Raw genomic sequence first — 22,759 nt, 5'->3', positions numbered from 1 at the left:
TTGGTGTAAAGCACAAATTCGCATTGATCAGTGCTGCGCATTTATTTCTTATCTTGTCATCACAGTGACTGATTGACACATTCTCATTTGCTGAAGCAACCGTGTCATTTTAGATTGTGTCTTTTATTGTGCTTCGTGTTGTTTCAGTACTTTAATATTTTTACTGCCACAAGTGTTCATTTCCGTTTGGAACTGCATTGGAACAATTTAGGCCAAGTGATCATTTCAAACCAGGCCTAAAGCATAACCCCAGTATAACCCCATATAACCCCAGTGCTGCATAACCATATTGATAATCCTAAATTTAAAGGAGAATTGGAGATTAGTGTTTAGATATCAGATATGTAACCATATTAGAACCCAATTTGAAAATCCATTATTGTATGCTTTTTTGTTGTTTACATGCATGCAGCAAGACGAGTAATTATCTATCCCAGGTATCAGTGGAAGAAAAAATAAATACATTTTTGTGACACCATAAATGCAGGCTTTGATTAAATATTAGTCCATCACATGTTGCCTCAAATTATTTGAGCCAAGTTTCATGGTAAATGAAAACTGTATAATGCATGTTAATCAAATTGTGTAATAAATATTTGTATTATTATTATTATTATTACTATTAGTCATTTGTATACTTTAGCATTTTGCATTTGTAAGTATGTGTGTGTGTGTGAGAGAGAGAGAGAGAGAGAGAGAGAGAGAGAGAGAGAGAGTGTGTGTGTGTGTGTGTGTGTGTGTGTTCTATATACTATTTATTTTATTTATTAAATTATTATTATAATATATTTATTATTTATACCATTCAAATCTTGGGGTCAGTATGATCAGTTTAGTAGTATAGCTCCAAAACAGTTCTATTAAATAAATTCAGTTCTTTTGAACTTTATTCCTGAAAAAATCCTGAAACAATTTACCATTTTCACATGCAGACTTATTACATGTCCTGCTAAGTTTTAAATATTTTCAATAAAAATGATGTAAATCTCTTTTTTTATATAAAAAAACATGTGTGTACATTTAAAACACTATAATTTGTATTATATTATACAAATATATTTTACTTTGCAAAAAAACTCACTGCTGTGAGGGTGTTTCTCAAACCGCGGCTTTGGCAGTGAATTTGACATCGTTCTCTGATTGCTGTTATCAAACTCTCTCTTTTTTAATCACTTAATTTATTTATTTATTTATTTTGTTGTTGTTGTTGTGAAAACAATATTTTCAAGGTTTTTCTTTTGCTATTTGAGCTAATGAGAATGCAAAAAAGAAAAAGATGGATAGATTTGATTGCCTCAGTTCACAACTATAGATGTTTAAGCAACTATGATGACCTCTGTGTCTGAGAAACCTGGGAATCTGGAAAGAGTCCATGTATTACAGTTTCCACAAATAGCACAACTGCTAGATCATTTTTTTCTTTCTCTTTCTGCCACTTTTGCTCCCATAATAGGTGCATGAGCTGAATCAACTTCTGTGACAAATGGGACGAAGGTACAGACATTTCAATTCATAAAACCACTAGAAAAACATGATTTGGCACTTTAAATGCATGTAATGAATACCATAGAATGTAGTGTCCTCTGTTCTAGTATCATAGTATCCAGCGTATCTGTGGCCGTCAGTAGGTGTGTGGTTTGGGTGTGGGGGTGTCTCTGTGTCCTCTTCCTCTGCAGGGACAGACGGCAGCGACGCACACGTTAACACTGCACTCAAACGCTTTCTGACAGCTTTGGCATATGCCACCCGCTAATTACAGTGCCAGTCCTCCCCCACTGCTGTTTACCCACCCTTCACTGCTTTATCTGGATTAGCCTGGCGAACCACTACACACACACACACACACACACACAAATCGATTCCTCTGAAATTCCTTAATCTTACTCTTTAAGGATTGCCTTCTACAAACAAGCACATATTCACATTTCATATGTATGTAAAGCAACCATTCATATTTGCATACTACTCTTCAGATGATGCTTGGGTCCCAAAAAGTTATCTTCCTCTTCTGCAATAAAACCATAATTATAGATAACCTAGCTTATGGGCAAGTAAAATGAGTTCTTGATTCAATACTTCAATGTTAAGTTGTATCACACTTTGTGGCATGTGTCATTGTCATATAAAATGAAAACTTATAAAAACACACTTATAAAGGAAGTCTTAGGAGTAGCCACATGTATACAAGCAGAAATGTGAAGCAGTTTTTTTGTATTATAATATATTATCAATAAGAAAGATTAATATTAGAGATATTAAGAAATATAACGTTTATTAAAAACATTTTTTAACCCATTGGAAAGAATAGAATTATTGTCATAGTTTGCAAGCCTTTATTATCAATATTTCAGTCAGACCTACAGGCATGATGTGTATTGTATTAATAGATGCACTGTAAGGATAATACTTTTCATTATTCTTGTTTTTACAGATGAATCAAAATCATTTGTGATGGTTGACACAACTTGCATTGAACCTGCCACATTCCCTTAATATCCAACATAGAGGAGATTTACTTGTGTCAGCATGACTTTAGATGACACATACAGCTTTCATCTACATGTAAAGAGAGGTGAGGAGCCAGAAAGGTCTATTTAAGACTCATCCACACAACCGAAAAGATGGCCGCTGTCAGTTTCAGCTTTGATGGCATATGAAGCACGGGGCAAATGTGCCCATAAACACTCTGTCTGCATGTGTATGTGTGTTTATGTTTTTGAGAGGTGTATCAATAATAGATGAGGCCTGTATGGACCTGTCTGCCAGACACGTAGCATTAGCAGATGGTCCTGAGAACTAAGCCTCGGTCGCCACGGCGACGCCAGCAGATGCCACTCACTCGCACCCACACACAGGCTGCAGTCTGTGTACCACGGTAAAACTGATTTACCATGATCACTTTTCTCAATATAAGCAGGAATCTTCTAGTAATCACTTCCTTGAAGAGTTTTGCACTTTCCAACATGGTGAAGGTGACAATTTAAAAATAACGACAACATTTTCTATGAAAACCATCATAACCATTATAAATTCTGGAAAAGAATGTGAATACGTTCACATTCAATGATGCAACTCAAGTCATTCTGGATATTTAGTTAAACACTACATGCATTAGTTTTCTTTTAAACTGCATATAATAAGTGCTGTTGTGAGGTGTTAAATTTGATCATTTGTGTAATTTAAAAGATATTGCCCCATTGATACTGTAGTTAGTAAATTGTAGTGGAGCTTACTCATTTTTTGTAGCTTGACTGATGTTGAACTACTTGGAGAGTAGCTTTCCTTAGCACTGGACACCAACAAATGTTGCCCGTTTGTGTAAGTGTATTTTTCCCCTCCCTCTCTCTTCATTTAACCGCTAGATGTGTTTGTAGAAGTGTGAACTCACTCTCTCGGTGTATCTGTTTTTTTGTAACAAAGAACAACATGTTTTCCAGCTGTTCTGCTCCACTTACAAGGAAAACTAAAACAATCCATCAGTTGTCAGGATCACTGGACCGACTGTGGGAGAACTAAATGGATCCTGGGTCTGGGAGTCTTCCCTCATGTTTCAGTGTGTCTTCCTGAGTCTGCACTTGTGATCTCATATACTTGGAGATGGAACTCACGGAAGTTATCCAACTTGCATCCTGCTTCATAATAGGAAAGATTAATCATATCTCAGTTGTTACAAACATTGAATGGAGAGCAGATTGAAGCTTTTCCACCTTCAGAAACAGACCCTCATACAGTAGTCACATGCCTCTTCTGGAATTGTAGACTGTAATTGTAGACTTTAAATCTGCTTTCAGATTTCCCAAGATGCCAACGTCTCTTAAAAGTCAGAGATTTGAAGATAATGTAAAACATTTCTCATCAGATTCTTCTGGACGAATGATCTGAAGATGTCATTCCAGATTATAGCTGTACACTTTAATAAAGTAATACATAAAAAATGTAATGTTTAATTCTATACCATTTTTTGTAGCTGTTTGAAATTCAGTAGCAATTTCTGAGAGACAATCCTACACCATTTCAGTGTGTATTTTTGTTGTATGTATTAACTGAAAACCTGTCTTCTGAGGGTATTATCATACAGTATAGATTTCAAAAAATATTTTCTTTTTTTTAATCTAATATCATAACCATCAGTTTACAATAGAAAATACAAATGCTATCATAATTTAATTACAACATCTTTTCCTTGGAATTTATAAAATAAGTTATTTACGTAAAAACCTCTTCTACTAGAAGACCTTATAAAAAAAAACGTAAACTCATGTACAAAACAAACAACCGCTCGCAGCTCTAAATAATGAAACACACATCCAGCGAGAAACGGCAGCAGTGGACAGAACTTGGAGAGCTGCTGACCAGCATTATCGCCCGCAGACATCTGAGTCTGCCCCGCTTTAAAACATTCCTATTTACGGCGCGGCGGCACAGAAATAAATAAATGTGTTAATATGTTGGGAAGGCTGGTTGGAAGGACCGCTGGTGCTGTTTGGTTTTTCTGTGATGATGCCATTTATCACGCGCTGACAGCCCGTTTGTGAAGTGCTGCGCTACGCGGTCCACTTCAACTCACCGTCCCGCCATCTCAGCTCTTTGGGAGAATGCATAAACGAGACGTCACGATGCAGAACGACTAGCATACCTTGCCCGTGGGACTTCCAGGGTGAAAAACACTGGAGATTCTCCACAGTCAGATGTACACACAAGTCTGACACAGATTTTGTGTTTATTTAATGATTTTCCTGAAGAACATGCTGTCTGGCTGCTTTCTGCGTCTAGGTGAAATGTGTAAAGGACCTAGTACATGCCCTAGGGGTACACCATATCATCAGGTGTGAGAAAGGCAAAATAGAGGTTCAAATGCATCATGAGGATGTTCTAGGAGTTTTTCCATGTAGAGGTGAACTATGGAAAGAGGGCACAGTCTTGTGACCTTCATTTTTTTTATGTGGATGTGTGTGTGCAGGTTCAAGCAAATAGTACAGGTGGTGATTTATGATTTTCAGTGCAGCGAGATGCGACTTGACATTTTCCTGCTGTGGCGTAGCCCAGTTCTGGCTCCATGCTTCATTACGTGAGCCTCCCCACGCGATTCCCGACCCAGTAAAATAAGCCTGCTCACCTCAGCAATGAGTGAATGAGCATGTGTGGATCTGTCTCGGGGGTGGGCGGCTTCACTATGCTATTCTCACCTTCCCCAAAATCTCCATATGGCCATGATGCCACTGCTCCAGTCAACCCTTAAATACACACACACACAGCTGACAACAACTTTCAAAGTCTTACCTGGTAAGATAAAGGAAACTGATAAATAAGTAAACAATCACATCTGTGAGCACAAATGGTTGACATTTGGCGTGATGCAGATCATTTCTTATTTATGGGTGTTTTCATGTCCCTTGACCCACTTACAGAGGTCATATGACTAATGCCTAAAATTAGGTGATGCATATCTGTGCTCTATACACTTGTGTTTGTATCACTACTACTACAACAGCTAACAATAAAATCACATCCTTCGATTAAATTCCATGGAATTTACGATTTATAATTTTCTTTCCAAAATGTTCAATCAAAATCATATAAGTTTATATTTTGGTGAAATGACAGACTTCTGTTATATCATGGAAAATGTACAGTCCCTTCCAGAATTGAAACAAAAAATAAAATAAAATTTTCTGTAGACACTGCTTGAATCGACTCACATGGTGATACTCCAAAATGTTGGCTCTTCACTTGATGTCTAAAGTAAAATCAGACAGACCCAACCACCCCAAATATAATAAATGGCAATAAATAACCAATTAAATTTGAATGTTATAAATGAATAGCACAGTTTTAAATAGTGGGGAGAAAGCTGCTTAAAAAGTGATCAGTTAAAACAATGCATTCTCATTCCTTTAAGCCTGCCACAAACCACCACTGCTTTTAAAATTATTTTCATAGTTTTAATTATAAATTTATGACTAATTTTAGCAACATGGTGTGCAGATTTGTCATAAGGGTAATGTACAGAGTTTTTTTATAAGGGACAGAACGTATAGCATAAAATCATGTGAAGGTTCCCATCAGTGCATTTAAAATAAATAAATTATTAAAACTCATCGTACTGACTTTCTTTCTGAATTAGTTCATTAGCACCCTACTAGCAAATCATGGTTTGTAGCTGTGATGTAGTCAGAGTCCATATTTAAAAAGTGTCCCAGCTAAACTTTATTTAGTAGGAATAGTGTAAGCACCGGAAAGAAAATTGCACTTGTCAAGTGATTTCATGGTCTTTTTAAACTGCCACGGACCTTATGATCTCAGAAAAGTACAGTAGAGATATAAGTAGGCGGTCTTTAGCATACATTATTACCTTTGCAATACAATCTCTGCAGAAATTCATTATTCTTAATTAGCATTTCTGTAAACAGCATCAACCCCCATCATTTGCCATACAGGAAAATCTCTGCGGTGCATTTCCACTAACAGTCGCGAACGCAGCAATTTGTTGCAGTTGTTTCTAGTTATTACTTCAGTTGTTCAGCGAGAGAGGAGGGGAAACTAGAGTAGAACATTCCTAGACACTGCTTTGTCTTCACGAACACACATCTAGACACCTATTATTCACTATTATCTTTTAACTATGAAATTTACTGCTGTTTGAATTGTCTTTAATGCAGCCTGGAGGTAATATCCCATGATTCCCCACTAGACAGCCACTTTAGTGAGCTCTTTAACTCCCTTTCAACTGCCTTTACTCATCTGTTCATTCATTTAAAATAACATACTCCAACTTTAACAGCCAACAACAACCTGTGTTTGGTTTTTATTTAGCCTTGTAGTGCTGGAAAGGTGTGTGTGTGTGTGTGTGTGTGTGTGTGTGTATGTGTGTGTGTGTGTGTGTGTGTGTGTGTGTGTGTGTGTGTGTGTGTGTGTGTGTGTGTGTGTGTGTGCATGGGTTTTGTTTGTAACATTGTGTATGTACACTCAAGGTGTGGGATGCCAAGTGTTGGCTTTCTTGTTAAAAGAAATCATTATTTTGGAAGAAAAAGAAAAGCAACGAACAGGAAGACCATTAAAGCATAAAGTGTCACAGATTTTGCTTGGCTGTTTTCAAATACAGAGATAAAGACTGTTAAAAGTATTCTTATTTATCATATATAATATTTTATAATAATATTCATAATATAAAATGTTGTTTAATATGTTGATATTTTTAGTTTTACTGTAATAATTATGTAATAAAGTTTTTTTTATATTAATTTAAAAAAATCTACAGATTTAACAAATAGCGTATGTTAAATAGATGCATGTTAAATAGCTTTTTTCTTTACCTTAAATTAACTGAGACAAATCATTTTTAATGATGAAAAACTGATAATTATGATGAAAAGCACGTGTGACCTTACACTTTGACCTATTAATTTTAACATAAAATATTGATATGTTGAAATACTTAAACGCAGTTCATATAGTGTATGTTTAATTGAAATGTATCTCAGCATTTCTCTCTAAGAGGGAGACATCCTGAAAAGTTGCAATGTTTTCATGAGAGTCAATCATTCATGGTCACAGAGGCATAATCTGTCCAAGCAAACGGTTCCGTTCTGAAGAGGTCGAGAATTATCGATTCCGGTCACGGTCATATTTCATCTCCATGAAGGTTTTTAATTGACGTGGATCTGCTCTTATGGATTATAGGCTAGAGAGAAGAGAAGAGACACACACCTGGCTCTGATGTCAAGCTTGTATGACTCTCCATATTCGTCCGCTCCTTTAATCCCTACCTTCTTGTTAGCCTTAATCAGATTCAATGTTTTTAATGGAACGTATGCAAATGATTCTGTTTTTATCTTATTTCCACTGATCAAATAGTCCACCGCAGCGATTGTGTTTCAAACACTCACCTCAGTCCCACCCCTAAAAACATCACTAATCATAAATGAAGTACTTTGACTACTTTACATAAAGCCAGTTAGGGAGGAGAGGGGCTAATCAAGAGTACATCAAAGACTCGTCTTTAATTGATGTGCAAAAACAGACCCTCTTTCTTTTTTTGTTTGTAGGGCCAATTCAGGCAGCGGCTCTCAGGGCTCTGTCAGAAGGCCTGCTACTCTTCCCACAACTCCCAGAAGTCCACACAGTTACGGACAATGGATGAAGTGCAGCGGTCACGGTGGGAAATGTAGTCTGCTGCTCGACAGTTTGACAGTACGTGACTAATTAGGTCAGTTTCTTTGGCAGCTGCAGGTGAGAGGTGCTCGCTCGCGTTTGCTTGGTGTTGAACACCTCTGGGACAGTGGAGCTTCAGAGCCGTGGGTTTTTATGGATTGCTGGGGTGATGGGAGTTTCAGGCCGTGATGCGAGGCCCGTGTGTATTTTTATTAAAACGCTCCGCTTCAAAGAAGTACTACAACAACCATGACGTGAAGATATTAAGAGAGTCATAAAGAACCAGTGTTCATACCATTCAAACTACTTGTCAACTGATACAGAGTTCAGGATTTCTTGAATATTTAACGAATGTACATGAGATACATTAGTGCAAATTACTACTAACAGTTGCTTAAATGTGTGCGTGTGTTTCATATATACAGTACAGACCAAAAGTTTGGACACACCTTCTCATTCAAAGAGTTTTCTTTATTAATTTTAATAAATTGTAGAGTCACACTGAAGGCATCAAGGGCTATTTGACCAAGAAGGAGAGTGATGGGGTGCTGCGCCAGATGACCTTTCCTCCACAGTCACCGGACCTGAACCCAATCGAGATGGTTTAGGGGTGAGCTGGACCGCAGACAGAAGGCAAAACCGAGAATATGACATATTTTCAGTTGTTTCACACTTTTTTGTTATGTATATAATTCCATATATAATTCCACATGTGTTAATTCATAGTTTTGATGCCTTCAGTGTGAATCTACAATTTTCATAGTCATGAAAATAAAGAAAACTCTTTGAATGAGAAGGTGTGTCCAAACTTTTGGTCTGTACTGTATATATATATATATATATTTATTTATCAATAAATGCTTTTTTTGGAAAGCAATACTTTCATTCAGCAACAATGGTTTAAATTGATCAAAAGTAATATTAAACACTTCTACAGTGGTCAAAACTATTCGATTCGTCAAAGAATCCTGAAAAAAAAGTTTCCACAAAAATATTAAGCAGCACAATGGATTTCAACATTGATAATAATAATTATAAGTGTTTCTTGAGCAGTAAATCAGCATATTAGAATGATTTCTGAAGGATCATGTGACGCTGAAGATGGGAGTAATGATGCAGAAAATTCCGATTTTAATCACAGGAGAATTGTTTTTTAGATTTTTAAATATATTCAGGAAAGCCTTATTTTAAATTAATATTTCACATATCTTACTGTACTTCACATATGATTTAACTGTATTTTGATCAAACAAACTGAAAAAAGTTACAAAATGTAAGCAGTAGTGTAACTTTGAACAGTAGTGTATGTTTATAGCAATGATAATAATAATAATAAACTTTGTGCTATAATTGACACATTTTGGAACTGACACATGTAGTTATTAAACATTAATTTCAAAATGGCCAAATACCAGTAAACTCGGGGATCTCTGAAAATAACTGAAGCAAAACAAACAAATGTTTCCATCTTAATTTTATTACTCAAAGGGGAAAAAAAACAAAACCTACCAAGTTGTCCATAGGGGTGTTTTATTCGTCGTGGCATGTGCAAGGCTGTGATAAGTGTCTGTTGCCATTTTAAAACAAGATTCAACATCATCGATAGCTGCCGATTTCTGATTGCATTACCTATGGAGTCGCTAGAAATGTTTAAAAATAGATTTGAAGAGGCAGCGTTTTATTTTCAATCGATACGTGTCATTTTTCATTGTTGTATTTACAAGCATGCTCGCTCTGGATGTGCATAAGGGTACTTTCTCCTCTTTTTTTGTCACTAAAAATGTATCCACGTAATAACAACGTCAGGATAGCAAACGCTAAAGCATGTTTACAAGTCTTTATAAACGGGTAAAAACAGAAGGGCGAGTACTGTAATACTGTGTTTATAGCAACATCAAATGAACACTTCTTTTTTTTTACTTTTTAAGTTAAGCAGCAATAGAGAAAACATTGTCACGGGGCAAAGTAAGACAGCAAAGACAAACAAAGAACGTTTGTTTCAAGATCACTTGAGCATCTGTTTGAAATGCTGATTAAAATACAATGGAAAATAACAAAGCAGATAATAAAATAAACACCAGATTAATAAACATAGGGCAGGGAAACGACAACATGAGGAAAATATTTCTACACTTTCTAAAAAAATACAACAAATTAGAAAAAAGGAAATGTTGATATAGAATCCCTTTCTTAAAAGGCAAAACAACAAATGTAGACAATGTTTATTAAAGAAGCACATGTCTTGTTTGGAGTCTGTCCTCATAATATTTGTCTCTTTTGTCCCTTCATGTAGAGGTGCTGTGGACAAAGTTCTCTACAGACTCGTCAAAACTGTTGTGCTGTTCAGAATCACTGGTGCACAGAATCATGGGGGATCAGCAGATAACACTCAATAATAATAATAATAACAAACTGAAGATTAGTTTAGGGTGATGCTGTGTGCTTCACATGAAGAAGGGTAATTCATCAGGTAATGAGATTTTAATCCAGGAAAACAAACATTTCTTTTAATCTCAAAAAAGTGTGGGATGTAGAAGTAGTCAAAACAAGAAAGAAAGACATTTTTTTTACAAGTCGGTGCATGTGATGAAAGGTCGCCAACAAGCAGTGCTCAAGACACACACGCGTCTCATGAGGACCGCAGATGCGCTGCACCTCCACACACATTCACATACATACACACTCAAGTCCTGTACATGGGTTCAGGTGCCCGGTCACCCGCACCACTTTTCCTCCGGGAAGAAGCCCCACAAACCCCTCTCCATGTGGCTCCGTCCGTCTCTGGGCTGAGATGAGCTGAGCTGAGCTGTCTGTCGTGGGACTAAAGATGTCAGAGGCTTCAGTACATGATGGGAGGTTTGGAGTAGGGTCTGTTTTCTGTAATGAAGAAGATAAAATGCATGAGAGCCAGTGAATATTATATAGAACTTTAATCATGTAATACATAAAAAAATTTATATAATCAAGTACTGCACTTTGGAATCTGATTGTGTAATCCAGATCAAATGTGTGTGTTAATTTGTATTAATTTATACATATAAAATCATTTATTTATATAAAATATTCATCAGATTTTAGAGCTTTAATTATCAATTATATAATATAAAAAACGAGGCATAATAAAATTTGAAAAACATTACATTTTAGCACAACAGCGTACAAATTAATATTCCACCACCCCCAAGAGAATCACAAAGACTTCATAATTCAAGAATCATAATTAAAAAAAGGGACAAAAACAAAGACATTAATGTCTTCCAACATCAAAACTTAGCAAGTTTAGAGAATGAATCATGTTTGCGGTGGCTGTAAAGCACTAGATCAGAGAGAAACAGCTGGTAGTCGAGGGGCAGGAGTGCTGCAGATGCATGTTAATCGGAGAGCTCGCAGCGCACAGTCACACAGGAAGCAGTTCATTAGGACTCAAGTGCTTTTACATGTTCAACATGCTTGTTTCTGCAAGCACCAACAGATGAGCTAATATGTATGCAGGATGTAAATACAACAACACTCAAGGTACATGGACGGAGAGAGCGTAAGTGAGGGAGACGGGACATTAAACTGAGCGTGTTTATGTCCCTGCGCAGAATCTATAGGTCACTCCAAATCTGTTTGCTTTGAAAGCAGACATGGAAAAATTGGGCATTCTTGACTGTATTTTGATATCATTTTGAATTGGTACACATTTATTGGTGTAAAATTAAATTTAAATGATTTTATTTTATCAATATGTTATAAAAATATCAAATTCTAATAATTAATTGCTACATTTAATTGCCAAAAATTTAAAATAAAACTTTTTTTTTTTCTCAGATTTTGTTAGTGCATGATCTTACTCCAATTAGAAAAAAAAAAATAACCGCAGCATTTGCTGCATTTGTAAGTGACCATTATCTTACCCAACTAATGAAAAATGATCAGTAGCTTTATCAGTAAATCCAAATTAACAATTTGATTCAAAACTAGCAATGCCATAATGAGTGACATTTCTACAAAATGTGACCCTGGACCACAAAACCAGTCTTAAGTTACTGGGGTATATTTTTAGCTATAGCCAAAAAAAAAAAAAAAAACATTGTATGGGTCAAGATTATTGTAAATATTTTGATATTTTGTAAATTTCCTACCGTAAATATATCAAAAATTAATTTTTGATTAGTAATATGCAGTGCTAAGAATTCATTTGGACAACTTTAAAGGTGATTTTCAGCAAATGATCCATGAAAAAAAAAAAACTGCTTAACCTTCAGAAATGTTTGATTCTCAAGATTTTCAGACCCTATTTTTGTGGAAAGTGCCTCATTTTCTGATAAACTGTCTGTGAACTGAAATTCTTTTTCATTGAACCCTTTTGTTGTTTATTAACATCCACAGAACATGTTTAAATGTGCCATATTAAACATTACACGTGACATTCATACTAAACATGAACCATTTGAAATGTATGAATGCGGTATGAATGAGGCCTGCTGGTGCTGAAAGGAGGGAGATATGCTAGAAGAGATAAATAGACGGAGGATATATCACTTACTCTGAAATATGAGTTATGAGTAATATCCTGAAGTGCAATTAATTGAGTCCTATGGCTGACAGCAGACTAAATCTGCCATGATGAAGCTGCACCCAGGAGACACCGGAGCAAATAGTTCATACACTTAATACAGAGACCTGACAGAGCAGGACACTATCAGTTTTGTTAAGCAGGAGGTGGGCCAAAATACTAGTATTCAATGCATCAATATTCATTTCTCTTTTGTGAATATCAGTGTTTTCACCATGTCACAAACTATAGCTAAATTGGATTTGTTTTGGATTTTATAACCTAACCTAAAATTTAAAAAAAAAGGATTTGCACAGAATTTTATGTTAATTAATGAATAAACAAACACATTCATGTATATTAAATATTGCATACAAGGAGACTTACAATTAAATAATATTTGTTATTGCCAATTTTCATATTCACCTTTTATTCATAAATTTGTAGTCCTAACAGAAAGCATCCAAGTTCTATTTAAAGGCAAGCATTTATTCATCACATTCTCCTCCTCACATTGGTATTTCAGTAAATAACTGTTGCCAGCGATGAGGTCAACCCTATGAATCTTTGGCTCTTTTGCCCCACATGTAGGATACTGTAATAGATGGATGGGGAGGTGAGGGTGGTCCTCCTCCGGGACCTTCTCCACAACACACGGCACCCCTCCATATAACCCGGACTCATTTATTCTCGAGACGCAAACACCGCTTCCTCATCCTTGATTATTCACCCTCATTATATCACAGCATGATATCAATTAATAGGTTGAAAACTTCGAGATATGAATGGTGTGCCATAATACAGTGCATTCAGATCCGGAATTAAATCCGGAATCTGCACACCTTCAGCATCGATTGTTGGAACGTGCGTGGAATTCTCCGGAATGACGCCCATTGAGTGTGACTGCAACGTTTTGAGTTCGGTCTGCTCCATCTTAATTACATTTTCACCTCGCCTCTCTTCTTCACTCCCTCTCTCTCCCACCACTCCACACTTCTCTTAATCGGCTCGTAAAATGATGTCACCTTCTTTTGTGTTCAGCAGTTTTTTTTGTTAGCGCCACTTGTCTTGATTAATCAGAAAAGGCACGGGTCATCGTAATGGCCCAACACAGGGGTGGAACCTGAGAAAGCGCAAAAAGCTTTTAGCCCGACGAGTGGGATCTCGGCAAGGACAATCAAACCTAATGAAATCAGCTGTCACTGCTAGCTTGCAAAACTGTGAAGTCCGACTTGGGAGGGAAGCACGGGCTAATTCGATTTTTGCCGGCTGTAATGGATAAATGTGGTGAGGCGCGGGAGCTCGGGGAGGGGTGGAGCGGACAACAGACTTCATACACAAACTCCCCAGGTGGGGCGGCTGCCAGACTTTGTAAGCTGATTGCACAGACACCTTTCCTCTTTCAGCTTGATGGAACTTCTAGATAAAGAAGTGCAGAGATAAAGTGATGATCTGTGCATCCGAGAGAGTGCGGGATCATTATGTTTTCCCTTCATGGACAAAACCAGGCATTCCTTAACAAGTGAATTACTGTAGATACGCTCTTCCTTTAGCTTAGTACAATTTAGAAGTTGTTTACACCGAAAAAGGACAAATGCTGTATTGTTGAATATTTCTCTTCATATTACAGTTTCCTCCATGAATAAAAGTGAACCTCTCATTTTAGCTCTCTCATTTAAGCTCATTTAGTAGGAGTCATTATTTCTTATAAGCCAATTATAAGAACTGAATACACGGAATCCATGATCGCAGTCTCAAATAATGTACAATTAACTGTAACTGTATTGAACTTGTTTTCCCCCTTTAGTGAGGTATTAAAATGTAGTGCAAAGCTGTTTTTTCCATTGTAGGCCGCTGATCACTACTCATGAAGTGAACAGTTAAAGTACTGTTTCAGAGCGATTACAGTCCCATAGCAGAGACTCGTATTAGCCTCTGCATTACAGGGGGAAGGTCTGATCTTCACGTTTCCTGGTTCTGCTCGTTGCTCTAAAGGTCTAACACTAATCCCTGCTGTTATGCTCATATTAGTGACGCCTCAACTCAGGTCACAGACTACATTCCACAGGCCTCCAGAGGGCCACTAAAATGGTTGCTAATGAGAATTTTCTTTTTCCAGTTTTTCGGAATTAACTGGGAACCGTTATTTGTCATTTACATCCGATTTCATTGTAATAAATGGTATTCATAAAAAAAAAAAAATTCACAATCATTGTTAAGCATAGTGTGGTCTGACTGTAATCTTGTACAGAGCCCCTAAAGGGCCAAATACCAGGGGCGTAGATTATGCAGGGGACGTGTCCCCCCCCACTTTTAATATTACGGAAATTCGTCCCCCCGACTTTCTCGGTCAAGTGTGTTCGCATAGAGGTTTTCAAGAGCTGATGTGAATAAATTACAATTTTAACTCAAAGAGACAGGATAGTCTGCTTATGAACTGATATTTTATTCGGACCTAGATTGTGAGATGAACATCACGGAGTGCTAAACACTCCTGCAGTGTGTGTGTGTGTGTGTGTGTGTGTGTGTGTGTTTCATTCATACCCGAAGCCGGAGGGCGCTCTCGCGCACAAAATCATACCAGGAAATTCCTTATATGGACAACAGTGCCCAGTTGTTTTCACAGAAAAACCTTTTATACAGTCTGTGAGAAAAACAGACACATTTGGAAACACAAAGACATTAAACATAAGTTTACGAAAATATGTGGTTTTTTTTCCAAGTCATCTCCAACAGGTGATAAATAAAGTATATGAAAAATGCTATTATTACAGTATAAAAACTATTCTGCATTGTTATGTGATTAAAAAAACGTTTGTATATAAACAAATCATTATTATTTGTTATCGTCCAGAAGTTTTCTAAGTCAATTATAAGATAAAAAAAATAAATGCCTATACTACCAATCAGAAGTTTTTGAACAGTAAGCTTGTTAATGTTTTTTAAAGAAGTCTCTTCTGTTCACCAAGCCTGCATTTATTTGATAAAGAACAGAAAAACAGTAAAATTTTTACAAAAAATTTACTAGCCTATTTAAAATAACTGTTTTCTATTTTAATATATTTCAAAATGTAATTTACTGAGATTCCTAAGCTGATTTTATTGCATCAAAATAAATAAATAAATAAATAAATAAAAAGTAATTATGACAATGTTGAAAATACATCAGTAGATTTTTTTCAGGTTTCTTTGATGAATAGAAAGTTCAGAAGAACAGCATTTATCTGAAATTAAAATCTTTTGTAAAATTATGTCTTTATCATCACTTTTGAGCAATTTAAAAAGAAATCCTTGCTAAATAAAAGTATTAATTTCTATCATTTATTTTCCAAAAAAATAAATACAAATAAATTTTTACTGACTCTAAGCTTTTTAATGGAATAGTGTATAATGTTGCGAAAGCTTTTTATTTCACATAAATGCTGATCTTTGGATCCTTCTATTCATCAAAGAATGCTGAAAGAAATGTACTTGTCTGTTTTAAATGTTGATAATCAGCAAATCAGCATATGAGAATGATTTCTGAAGGATGTGACACTGAAGACTGGAGTAATGATGCTGAAAATACAGCTTTACATCACAGGAATAAATTACATTTCATTATTTTGTTATTATAAATAGTAAAAATATTTCAAATAAATGCAGGCTAGGTGAGCAGAAGATAATTTTTTTAAAACATTAAAAATCTTACTGTTCAATAACTGTTGACTGGGATATATAGTTAGAAACGTTATATTGTAATGTTTTATGTATGTGTTTGTGTGTGTGTGTGTGTGTGTGTGTGTGTGTGTGTGTGTAATTTCTGTCCCCCTCACTTCTGAAAAGATGGCTACGCCCCTGCCAAATACGATTGCATACTCCAGCAAAAGTTTTGTATTACCCTGAGAAACTTTGCATTCATGGGCAATTTTTTTTTTTTGCATTCCCCGATAAACATTTTTTTGCAAACAAACGTGAGGCTTCTTGGGGAACTTTAAAATTTGTGAGTGAACACAAAGCATGGAAATCTAATTTTTCCTCCCATCTCATCTTTATTTCCATCTCCATGTCTCTTTAGGGCCTCCATAATGTTGAATCCATTGCATGGGAAACTTTGGGAGTAATATGGATAACATGTTAGAATCATCAACACAATTTTTCCCCTCCAAACAGCCAGAAATATTCTTACAAAACAAAGTGACCTTTATACGACACAGATCAGGATTACTTGTGACAGCATGGGAATTTTATCAAGCGATTCTATAATTTGTGATACCTAAAAAAGCTATTGGGTCCTAAAAGTTTTTATTTTAGGAGCCAATGCCCCCCTAGTCAATTTATAGGCCTAAATGAAATCCTGTATGATTTAAAGATAAGTGCTTCTTAACTAATTTAGATTAGTTTAGGAATTGTAAATTTTTTAGCAAATGTGATTGTATATGATAATCACTTAATGGTTGTAAAACATCTCAAAAGCACAATTTTTTTTTCTAAAGTCATGAGTTACTTGATGTCTCATAAGGTTTGACAACAGCATGCTTTATTCCGTCTCCAGATGTCGGCCTACAAAATAACAATTGATGTATTTCTCAGTATGGTCTAAGGCTGTGTGTCTTTGATCTGCAGGTTTTGAAAGTTACAGACTTTGAAACATGAGATGTGCAACAGATTTAGTGTGTAGTTGTGTCTGATTCAACCCTAGAAACCTACAGTCACCCGCCGATGACCCCTTTACACTGCGAATGAACCTTGGTGCCGCCCCAAAGAAGAAAAACAACTGGTGATATCTTCCCTGCAAAGCTTCAGCAGGGCTCTGTTACAGCACCGCTGTCAAAACCAGAAGAAAAATGGACGTCTCTTTATTTGCAGACTGTGAAATTGGCTATATAGGGGAAAAAACATTTCTCTCATTTTCAGAGGAGCACTTTTGGAGCCCATTTCCACTGCATCTTCTGTAAACATATGTATTTATTCACCTTCCCCCAGCCCCACATTTCAATAAGATGTACAGCAGCGGGTCTTTAATTCGCCGTCAGACGTGTTGATAATAGGTCCCATTTATCAAACACAACTTTTGGCCAGATTTGGGAGGCTAGCTTGGAGGGAAGGGGGAAAGACAGATGGAACAGGGATAAGAATGATACTGTATGAGTGTGTGCAGAAGAGCTGTAAAGCGCAAATAGATCTCGGGGAACGGAAGCGTGAAAGGCAGATGAAAACATCAGTTTGTAATCTCACTCTTGAAAGAGTTGGACATCTTCAAAGGGTCCCAATGAGATAGTTTTGCTGGGGTTCGGCCCCAGGAGAGAGGGGGCCTCTGGACCATATGTACAGCACATGGCTGGCTGCATCTTCTCAACTGCAGCCATTTTTACCTTTCATTCAAATACAGACTATTGACCATATGATGTCAGGTCTTTATTTCAAGTTTTGTAAATTCTTACCTTGTACAGCTGAGTTCTCCTGCTGGCTGCCATTATGTTCAGACTTCACCTCTGGTATCACTGCCTCTACAATCAAATATGTCACACAATTAGACCTCTCGGTACATTACCAGTAAAACTATCAGTACGATATTACTGTTTTTAAGTTATATTCAAACAAATAAATGCAGCCTTGGTTAGTTTCAGAAACTTCATTATTAAAAACGTACTGACCCAAACTTTTGAACAGCAGTGAGTTTTATTACACATTAAAATTTTTCAATTCACGTTGTCTGCCTAGCTCGCTTGAGTTGCATTGCACTTGGAAAATCTCCACAACAAAGGCTGTGTTGCACAGATAAACCAAAGAGGAAGTAGCTTTATCTGAGGAGAGATGTGACGTAACAGCAGACTTTCACAATATGGATCTTTTTCAAGCATTCCCTTCAGATGAAAGGCAAAAACAAAGTGCATTTCTCATAATGAATTCGCGTCTAATCAGCCTTGGCCTAATAATTGCTCCAGCACTCATGAAAATACTTGCAGATGTCTTGCAAATGTACCTGTTTTTTTACCCCCTATTCAAATTCTGCTTCTGTTAAGATATTCACAATTAAACAAGTGTAATCAAAACAACAGCAAGCGATTAGGAAAATGGGTTGGCCTTGATAAGTGTGTATTAAGAGCGTTTATGATAAACATCAGACTCCATTTCCTCAGCTGAGATTATGATGCTAATGCATTGCTAATAGTTATGACCTAGACGGAAATACCAATATCAGCACTGACAAAAAAAATAGGAGAATGAACAGAAGGTTGAATGAAATATTAATGGACAAACTGAGGGAAGTTCTGAACAATCAGATCTTTAAAGAGATGACTATAAAGACTGTAAAGAGAAACCGTGTATGTACATGTCCAAACAATGCGCAATGTGATGAGTTTCCAATGTTACATCAACAAAAGTAAAAATGCACTTCTCTCTTCAAGGTTATGTGTAGTATGGATTTCACCTGGAGTTCAACAATTACGCATTTGGTTTTGGCTTCTATGGAATCGAAAATCATAAGCTGCTTTTCCACCAGTGGGCAAAACATTACTGGTTGCTTAACCATTCTGTTCTTTGCCAATCCAGGTCAGTCGGCATGAGTTTGGTTTCGTTTTTCACTGGTAATGGTACTGGTGATCTCATAATTAAATTAAGCAGAATTTTGGACCAACAAGATTCCATTTATTGGTTGGCTTGTCCCAATACCACACTTGCAGTCTTGGCCACTTGTAGGTGCATAAGACTGTTCCTGGTCTCATAAATGCCAAAGCTCAGTGCCTTTAACACACACTAAAATCTCTAAGTTTGCATCAAAGTGGTATTTGCAGCTCAGTGTATCCCATTATCATAAAAACTCATGTGTTTTAAAAAGGCTGCAGAGAGGTGTATGTGTTTTTGTAAAATGTTAGCAACAGTTTTTTTGTTCTTTTAATTAAAAGCACCACATTTGCTTTATTGTAAGTGCAAAATATTGAAAATCTAAATGTGTTAGGAAACTTCAGTAGGACTTAACACTATTATGTGTGCCCCATCTGGTGATCAAAAGTTCTGCACACTTGCAGTCTTCAAGACCACTTGAACGCTTGGGCCACCTACAGGAAATGTGTCATGTAAGTAGACAAGTGGTCAAATGAAAAGTGTGGGTATTGGGACAGGTCCAGTGTTGTGTGTGTCCGAGCAGAGCCCCACCGTTGAGACTCATGCGGAGACTCTCAGGAGATGTGGCCTGTTTGAGCGCATGTTCCACCTGCTCTCTCCTCTTAGACTCAAACTCCAGAGCCTCCTGCAGTTTCCTCTTCGCCTTCTTTTCCTTCTTCAGACGCTTCTGAATAGTGGCTGAGGGCGAGAAGAAAGACGTCTGAACAAACATTCAAACCTAAAGCACTTCTCTCCTTCAGCATGGTGTCTGAAAACACAAGACTCGTGTTCACACATTAGAGACTTGAAAGTGCTCATTAGCACTAGCAAAACAAAAACATATGGTGCACTACGTGCAACAGCTTTCAAAAAGGATATGTAAAATTGCTAGGTTTTTTAGATGCTCGGATTAATCAACTTTACCGAAATGTGGCCTAGTTAGTGGTGTTTGCTAGGGCATTCGTATTCAGGGTTCAGAGACTGTAAGAATAAGCAATTGTTATAGCACCACTAATAAAATAAAAAATTCAACCTAACAATGTGCATTTATGGGCCAACACAACAGCTGTACACACCGAACGCCAACTCATCGTGTTCACACAGCACAGTGTTTTCTCTGAATATGTGCAAACATAATCAACTCTGTGTATATGTGGATTCACAGCAATTAACGGCCTTTTGAAACACTCGGAGTCTGGCAGAAGACCTTAAAACAAGCTCACGGAGCGTTCGCTCGCTTGCAGTGTTAAATGTATGTCCCTTCCTCCTCACACCTCTAATTACTTGCCTTTGATTGGCCAAATCATCCACCATATAACAGTGCGCATTAAAAGAACATGAAATGCTGTAACAGCCATGGCTAATAAATTATTGAGGTGTTTGTACATATTGTCAGAGTTGTTATCCAGCTGAATAATTGGCTTAATTTCTTGGCGCAAACGGCTCGAGTTGAATTGGCAGTAAATCCACTGGTGACACGGTTTGGGAGGGAATTGGCGGTGCACACTCTGAGGTTTTTCTGAGAGTTCGTCATGCTTTAATGTGTTTACTAAAAACAAAAAAAAAGAGGGCAGGAAAGTTTCATACACATTATGACCAAAGAATTTCCATCACTTTTCCAGTAATTTGTGATTACTGGATAAGGCCTCATTTAAAATCATTTAAAAAGGAAACACACTATTTCTAAAGGTATTTATAAATCACCACACACACATCAACCCTGGACCTAAATAATAACTGTTATAAAAGCAAGTTCAATTATGATCCACTGTAACGTCCTTTAGGTTTAATAGTGTGTGTACGTACCTCGGCTGTGCAGTTCAGAGGTGAGTTGTCTCTCCAGACTCTCTCTCATCTCTCTTTCTCTGTACAGCTCCATCTTTAACTCCTTGCGTTCCTGTTGCACCTGTTTCTCCTGCACACGGGCATTATCCACAGCCACCTTCAGCAGACCCTGAGCCGCCAACACAACACAAGACACACTCGATTTTAATACACAAATAAACATCCACAGTTACTTTAAAGCACTGCTTCTTAACCAGGGGGCCTCGGCAAACTTCCACTTAAAATTATGTCAACATATGATTCTAACATTTTTCTTTATATTTTTTATTGAGCTATTTCTAACAAATATTCATAAAACACACACTGCATGTACCTGGATGTTAGTGAGCAATGTCTCCACGGAAGAGAGGCCATCTGCAAACAGGAAGGGAGCGGGGAAGCCTGGAGGAAGAGTCTGAGTGCCCAGAGGAAGCTTCTCGAACCCTTGTTTCTGTATGGGCAAAGCTAACTGAGCCTCATCTGATAAAACACAAAACAGAACATATGTTGTGAATAGTCATGCCAGTATTTCTAGAAAGTTAACATGTTAATGCATGTGACTTTTTACATTAGTATAAGCTGTTAAAGCATTTATTAATATATTTTAAGTAATTTAATATTCAATTTAGCACCAGAAGTTTCTTTTCTTCTTCTTCTTCTTCTTTCTTTCTTCTTCTTTTTCTTTTTTTCTGCGTACAATAGTGGTTGGCCAATGTAGAATTTTATTGATAGCCATCAATAAATAAAGACATATAACACATGTTGCAAATAGAATTTTTCATTTGACATCATTGAATCGATATAAAAAAAATTATAATAATAAACATTTTTTGTTTGGACGGTTTAGATTTACCTTTTGATTCTATAATCTTATTCTATAATTTTTTTTCATAAATAAAGAAATTGTTAGAAACATGACTAAAAAGGTTGTAAGCTACATAAATTTGGTAAATCTGTGTGCACTGGAACTCATAAGACCAAGTAGAAAGGCAAACTCTATAAAACATCTAAAATATCTAAAACATATACCGTTTACTTTCTTTGTCTAACACTATCTATATATAAATTTATATATCAAAATATCATTTGACCACTACAGCAAAATCAAATTAAGTTAATAAGATTTTTAAAAGTAAATTGTGTCATTTCCGTGTCAACAAGCAGAATTGAAAAAATAATAACATGTTTCCCAAACACCCCACCTACCATTGGTCAAACAAACAGATAGCTCCACCCCCAACCTCACCCTATTGGTTGAGCTGTTACTGTGTCAGGCTGTTTTTTTTACAAAAAAAAAAAATTTAACCTACAAATTGCTCACTTAGTCTCTGCGTAACAAACTGGAAAAAACAGAAAAAGTATTTTCCAGAAATGAAACTCATCACCTTGTAGTGAGTTTCATACAGCCTCCAAATTTGTTTCACAGAGGATGAACTGTCTATAATCAAAGGGGGGGTTTACCGAATATCACTCAGCTGGCAGAAGATAAACCGAGTGAGCACTTCACTGTGTATTTCCGAAGAAATAGAAAGCTGCTATGTCCAAACCTTCGTATAGCCGTTAATCTCTTACTTTCACACATACAATCCATATTTTACCCACAAAGTTCCCATAGGCAACCCCTCCCACCCACAGTGCAAGGCCGCAAACTCTAGC

General features: G+C 36.6%; 1 protein-coding gene across 4 annotated transcripts in view; it reads right to left on the bottom strand.

Moving 5' to 3' along the window:
- Positions 1–9,610: 9,610 nt before the first annotated feature.
- Positions 9,611–22,759, bottom strand: part of LOC132117464 (dachshund homolog 2-like) — a 145,654-nt gene continuing 132,505 nt past the window's right edge. For 2 of the 4 annotated variants that reach the window (XM_059526765.1, XM_059526763.1), the window contains 5 exons: positions 21,429–21,583; positions 21,086–21,233; positions 19,832–19,978; positions 18,115–18,180; positions 9,611–11,028 (listed from right to left, as the gene is read on the bottom strand). In XM_059526765.1, the coding sequence (XP_059382748.1) occupies positions 10,991–11,028; positions 18,115–18,180; positions 19,832–19,978; positions 21,086–21,233; positions 21,429–21,583 (554 nt within the window). In that variant the 3' untranslated portion in view covers positions 9,611–10,990. The remainder of the gene's footprint in view (positions 11,029–18,114; positions 18,181–19,831; positions 19,979–21,085; positions 21,234–21,428; positions 21,584–22,759) is intronic. The other 2 variants (XM_059526766.1, XM_059526764.1) reach the window with 1 other exon arrangement.

This window comes from Carassius carassius, chromosome 36 (assembly GCF_963082965.1).
Source record: "Carassius carassius chromosome 36, fCarCar2.1, whole genome shotgun sequence".
Classification (NCBI taxonomy): Eukaryota; Metazoa; Chordata; class Actinopteri; order Cypriniformes; family Cyprinidae; genus Carassius; species Carassius carassius.
This window is presented reverse-complemented; position numbering and strand designations above follow the sequence as displayed.